This window comes from Lipotes vexillifer, unplaced genomic scaffold, assembly GCF_000442215.2.
Source record: "Lipotes vexillifer unplaced genomic scaffold, Lipotes_vexillifer_v1.1 scaffold7, whole genome shotgun sequence".
In the NCBI taxonomy this organism is placed as follows: domain Eukaryota; kingdom Metazoa; phylum Chordata; class Mammalia; order Artiodactyla; family Lipotidae; genus Lipotes; species Lipotes vexillifer.
In genome coordinates this window covers 4,236,227-4,242,586 of record NW_006792683.1, presented here as the reverse complement: position 1 = coordinate 4,242,586, position 6,360 = coordinate 4,236,227, and the positions used below count along the sequence as shown (strand labels likewise).

Sequence of the window (6,360 nt, the reverse complement as noted above, 5' to 3'; positions counted from 1 at the left end):
TGCTGAACTGACTGTATTTTCTTATTTTCTATATTCTTGATGCTCTGGCATTTGGGGCTTTGATCTTGGAGAGGCTGCTCCTCCCAGGGCCAGCTGATTCCTAGAGATAGCAAATGACGCCCCTGTGAGCACACCTTCGAGATAAAACCAATCAGCACAGAGCCCTCTACCCCAACCACCTCCTTTACCAAACTCTCACACACCAACCAATATTCCCCCTGCCCCGTATCACCCCAGGACCAGGTCCCCGACCACTGGGGACCATCCCTGTAGCCCAGAGACTGCCAACATTATTCCAACTACACAATCCTAAGCTTACGCAGCATGCCTAACCTGACTCATCAATTTCTTCCTGTAAAAACCCCAATAAAGGCTCTTGGCCACATTCTCTCTCTGTCCCTGCTGCCCCCTGACTGACCCAGTGCTTCCCCACATAGCGCTGCCATGCCTCTCATCCCTTGGGACCTCTGAGTATAAAATTCCTCCTTCGTGAGGATCATTTATTTCTGTGTCTGTGTGTCTCACCACATCTGCTCAAAACACATCCCAGCTACAAATTTTAGAATATCTGCTAGGAAGGGGTTGCCAAGACACAGCCCCTGCCATCGGGACGTTAAAGGATGGCAGTGAATTATTTTAGGAAAACAGGCCAGTATCTGTTAAGCACCATGGAGACTCAGAAAAAAAGATACTCCTGTTTTTCAAAACATACACATTTTTGGTGTCTGTGATACAAGAGCTTCCTTAAAAGGGTATCTACTTAATTCAGAGTAAAATCAAGCAAATCCCCAGGGGTCCATGAGCTGGCAGTGATAGGAGGGTACCAGCTGTGGTCACCACATCCTCTTCATTAATTAGAGTAGAGAACATTCAGATTAGTGTGGTACGGTTAGAACACAAAATACAAGGAGACTCAGGTAAACGAGGGCTACAGAGGCAGGCAAGAGCCAGATCACAAGGGGCCATAGATGTCCTCAGAGTTAATCCTACAGGTGATACAAAGTCACTGAAGACATTTGCAAAAGAGAGTGATGCACCAGACCTATGCTGGAAAGATCATCCTGGTACTGTTTGGATGGGTAAATAAAGTCCACATCACATAATTATAATATATGCATCAATAAAAGTGAGGCTTTTAACGTTACTAGATTTCCAAGAAAATTTAAGAGATTGTATAAAACCGTCTAAGCCAAAGGGCCAAGGAAATCTTTTTAACCAAGAATGAAACCTTGAAGGGTATAAAGAACAGATAAACTTATTTATTACTAAGGAACTTAAAGCTTTTATATGGCAACTATGCTATATACAAAGTCAATAGACAAATAACAGATTTAGGGGAGAACTCTTCCAATTCAGAAGACCGAGTATGTAGAGCACACAAAGATCTACATACTGACAATTAGGGGATAAAAAAACACAATAGAAAAATGAGTGCAGAAAAAATTTCACAGAAGAAAGACTCTGAATGGCCAATAAATATATGGGGGAAAGTCCAAACTCAGGGAAATGCACATTAAAGGAACAATGAGGTATCACTTTAAATCTAAGAGACTGACAAATCAAAAGGAATAATTATAGCACTGCTGGCAGAAATGTACATATTCATCACTGCTGATAGAAATGAAATTAAGACATAAGGTACTAGGTGTATTCAAAAAGTAGTCTGACTACATCTGTCAAAATTAAAAGTGTGTGTGCACTCTGACTCAGCAATCCTCTTACTGAAAATCTCAGCCACAGAATTAAAAGCACCCCACATACTAGAAAAAATTTTTTTGCAGCAGCATTTACAGGGGCAAAAAAATTGGAAAAATACTGAAAGCTCATCAATAGTAGAATGCTTGATAAACCATCATGTGCCAACAACCTGTAATACTTTTCACCATCTAAAAGAATGGATAGAGGTAGGCCAGGTGAGGCACTGTTGAGTGAAAATAATAAGAAATAGAAAAATACAATCAGGTGAGAAGGCAGTTGTGTGTATAAGTGACAAGCACAGACTCAGAAGCTAGACTGCTGGGACTCAAAATCCTGGTTCAACCACCTCTTTCAGAAAGTGTAACCTTGGACAAGTGACTCAATCTCCCTGAACCTCGGTTTTCTCATCTGTAAAATGTCTCTATATTTGGCTGAGCTATGACACATGAGGTGCTCAGGACAATGCCTGGCACATGGTCAGCATGCAGGCAACAGTAGCTGTGGTTACATGGTCCCACTGTCTGAAAGAAAATATGAGAACTCTCATACATGCCAACGTACATGAGGGTCCCCCACCTGCCTCTGCCATGTTGTTTTTCTCATGGCATCTTCTCTATTCCTAACACACTTAACCATTTATTTATTGACTGTGTCTATCTCTGCCCCGCTTTAGAATTCAAGCTCTATGAAAGACAGGGTCTTTTGCCTGTTTCGTTCATTGCTATATTCCCAATGCCTTGAACATTTCTGGGCAGATAGTAAGGATTCAAAAAAATACTTGTTGGGAATTCCCTGGCAGTCCACTGGTTAGGACTCAGTGCTTTCACTGCAAGCAGCACAGGTTCAATCCCTGGTCAGGGAACTAAGATCCCACAAGCCATGTGGCTTGGCCAAAAACAAAACAAAACGAAAAAAACCTTGTTGAATGAATGAATATATGTATCCATGTCTTGCTGGGAGACTACTGTCCATGAGTCTGGTATTTCTGCACATTTTCTGTGCAGAGGCACTGGCTACCTCTGTTTTGTACTGCATTTTCCAGGATATTTGTATAATGAACAGCTTGGGAAGAGAGAGGTGGGATTTCCCTTCAGAACAAAGGGCAGGTTGGCTTAAAGTCCAGAATAATAAAGAGAATGTCTCCCTCCAGGTCAAAGATCAGGCAGGCTTAGTGCTCATTACAAAAGAGTCAGGTTCCCTAAGCTTAGCGTTTCTCTCTCTTTTTTTTTGACTAATATTTATTGGAGTATGGTTGATTCACAATGCTGTGCTCATTTCTGCTGTACAGCAAAGTGAACCAGTTATACCTATACACATATCCACTCTTTTTTAGATTCTTTTCCCATATAGGTCATCATAGAGTACTGAGTAGAGCTCCCTGTGCTATACAGTACCTCTCTTGTGATAAAACCAACCACGTGTGTAGGTGTCGCCTGGCCCTCTCTGTATCACTACCTGAGAACTGAGCTGGAGGAAAGGCACCAATCCTGCCACTCTGACTTCTGGTCTTACTGTGAGTAATAAATCATCCTTCATCTCTGGCCCAGGAGTCTCCTGCTTTGTGCCAGCATCCATGGAACAGCAACAGACTAGCTTATTGGTTTGTAAGCAGGGTAAAAATCTAGACTCTTCACAATTCTTGACCCGTTTATGTTCACATATGTCTGTGTATGACGATGTGAACATGAACAAAAACATGAGACAATGAGGTTAGCAAACCTGGGGTATGGGGAGTCGGGATTGGGAGGATAGGAGAAGGGAGGGGAGGAAGAGGCCATGCAGAAAATGATGAGAATACAAAGTCCTGGTCCAAATAAAGATGGTAATGATTGCGACATTGGTCATGGTCAATCCAGCCTTGACTCGACCACCAGCCAGGAGTGCGGAGGCCTTGGGTAAATGGCTCATTCCTGAGGATGTACAGAGGATTCCATAGCCTCAGAGCCTGAAGGTGTGTCCCCACATTTTGATATGTCACCGCACACACAGTGGGAAGGAAGGACTGAGATTATTTCAGATAAATGCTTAGAATCCTGAACATCTGCCCAAGTTCCATCTGGAAACCTCCAGCATGCACTGAGAGCCTGGACCAACTTCCATTACACAAAGCTTTAATCTATAAATGTGAATTCTTTGCTTGCTTTAGCTGTTTACTTCACAACACAGCCTTTATTTCTTGTGTAAGAACATCATAAAAAAGTAAAGATTCACTTAGGTGTTGGGCTTTTTTCTAAGAAGTTCTTTGAAAACTTCACACTTTGTCCTTACAGTTCTACTGGAATAATCAGGTCTCTTTTCAGAAAAAAAAAATCCACTTAAAGAAAGCCTTATAAAAGCCTATAAAAGAAAGCCTTACAGAAGCTACACTGTTTCATGTTCGATTTCTTCTACATGCAATTTATAAGCTTTGGGGGAGCTGCAAACATAGTTATTGCCTGGTTCAAAATACACAGAATAGCGAGGGGAACAGATTTTTAAGAGAATATACGTGAATATACATACCAGCCTTTGCAACAGCCTGACTTGCCTTGGGACCCTGAGTGCAACCTAGAAGAAGAAAAGAGACATGAAATATGATCGTGAGGTCATTCTCAGGTGAGTTACATGAGGGAGGTTAAAACCAATTCGAATTCACGCAAAGCGTTATCCATCCTGAAAAGCAGTTTTGACCTGTAACCAGGGAGCATCCAGGCCAGGGTTAGAATTCATCCCTCTCAGACCTGGCTGACGGCTGAACCCACGATGTCACACCCCCTCCTCACCTGAGGGTTCTTACATCTGTTAGGGGAAGACAGATGAAATGGCCAGGACAGAGTTCATTAGAATATCTGTTTTCGGTTTCCATTCACTTTTGGCTTGAAAATCGGCTCTTTGCTGTTGTGTCTGCTACAACGAGTAAACCTGTCAGCTCAACTCTGATGGGTTCATTTACTCTGCTCAAAACTCCAGGAAACTCTGGAAGCAAAACTGAACTTACCTTGAACTTTCTTACTGTGTTTTTTGTGGATGATTTGTTATACTTTCCCACATGCAGAGGAGGGGCAGGGGACGGTAATAACATCCTTATTTTAAAAAATCATATAATAATTAACCAGCCCCTCTGGACTAATTTAAAAGTCCTAGCTGGTTGCTGATTATTTCTCATGACACATCACTGTTTAAAGAACAGAAGTGTTAACTACCGCTGCTGTGAGTGATGAATCGGCCTTTCTGGAGGGCAGTTTGACAATGTCGATTACAGACTTGGAAAATATGCTTAGACTGTATGCATGCCTTTTTCAACAGCTTTATGAGGTATAATTTACAGACAATAAAATTCATTCACTTAAAACAATTCAATGTTTTTTAGTGTATGCACAGAGTTGTGCAATCACCACGACAATCAATTTAGAACATTTTTATTATCCTAACAGAAAGGTTCCCAACCCCAGCCTTTGCCCTGGCCCCAGGCAACCACTAATCTACTTTGTAGATTTACTCTCTATGGATTTACTCATTCTGGGCATTTCATATACATGGAATCATACCATATGTGGTCATTTATTACTGGCTTTTTTCACTTAGCGTAATCTTGTAGCATTTATCAGCACTTTGCTCTTTTTTACGTCTGAATAATATTCCATTGTGTGGATACAACACATTTTGTTTATCCATTGGCCAGTTGATGGAGGCTGAGGTTATTTCTACTTTTTGGCTATTATTTATAATGTGGAACTTGAACTCTATGAACATTCACATAGAGTTCTTTGTGTTGGACATATGTTTTCAGTTTCCTCAGGCAGATACCTACAAGTGGAATTCCTGGATCATATGATAAATTTAACTTTTAAGAAATAGATAAACCAGTTTTCAAAGTGGCTGTAACATTTTACATTTCCACCAGTATGCACGTCTTCTAATTTAGAAATCCTAGTTTCAGAAAAGCATCATATGGGGGAAAAGTCAACAGGAAAAAAAATGAATGTACAAAAAAATTCTTTGCAACTTTTAAAACAATTGCTAATCATTGGAAATACCTTAACATATCCTTTAAAAATGGTTTGGTTAAATATATTATGATACATTGATTAATTAGAATACAGCTATTGAAAATAATACTATGGGCCTATATTTACTGACATCAATGTTAATTTTACTGGACTTCTGTGCTGTTCACCAAGTATTTCTCCAACTCTCTGCCAGAAGGATTGCATTTCCTGGCCCCCTTGTGGGAAGACAGAGCCACGGGACTGGCTCTGGCCAATAAGTTATGAATGTTAAGTGGCATCTGTCACTTCTGCGCCAAGGATTTGATTGCAGGTGTGAGGTCCTCCAGAACTGCCTTTTCTCACCGGCATAGTAATTAGCAACGTTTGATATGGTCACTGCTCCATCAAGCCCAAGATCACACTTGCTGCACCAACAATCCAAGATGGACAAGTCATACAAGCAAGAAATAAACGTTTGTCATTTAAGTCACTGAGATTTTGGGGTTGTTATCCCAGTACAGCCTGGCCTGTCCTCACTTATACATTCAGACATATTTTAAGTGATTAAATCAGATAGCAAAACGCTATCTTTAACATGATCTCATTTTTATAAGTGTCTACGTGTGTAGAATGTGCCCAAAATGCTAATGGCTGTTACCTTTGAGCGATTAAATTCTTTTTTTTTTTTTTTTTT

General features: G+C 40.7%; 1 protein-coding gene across 1 annotated transcript in view; it reads right to left on the bottom strand.

Moving 5' to 3' along the window:
- The window catches only part of ITIH5 (inter-alpha-trypsin inhibitor heavy chain 5), a 72,663-nt gene that overhangs the window by 59,116 nt on the left and 7,187 nt on the right, over positions 1–6,360 (bottom strand). Inside the window, exon 2 of the mRNA XM_007465809.1 lies at positions 4,201–4,245. Within this exon, the coding sequence (XP_007465871.1) occupies positions 4,201–4,245 (45 nt within the window). The remainder of the gene's footprint in view (positions 1–4,200; positions 4,246–6,360) is intronic.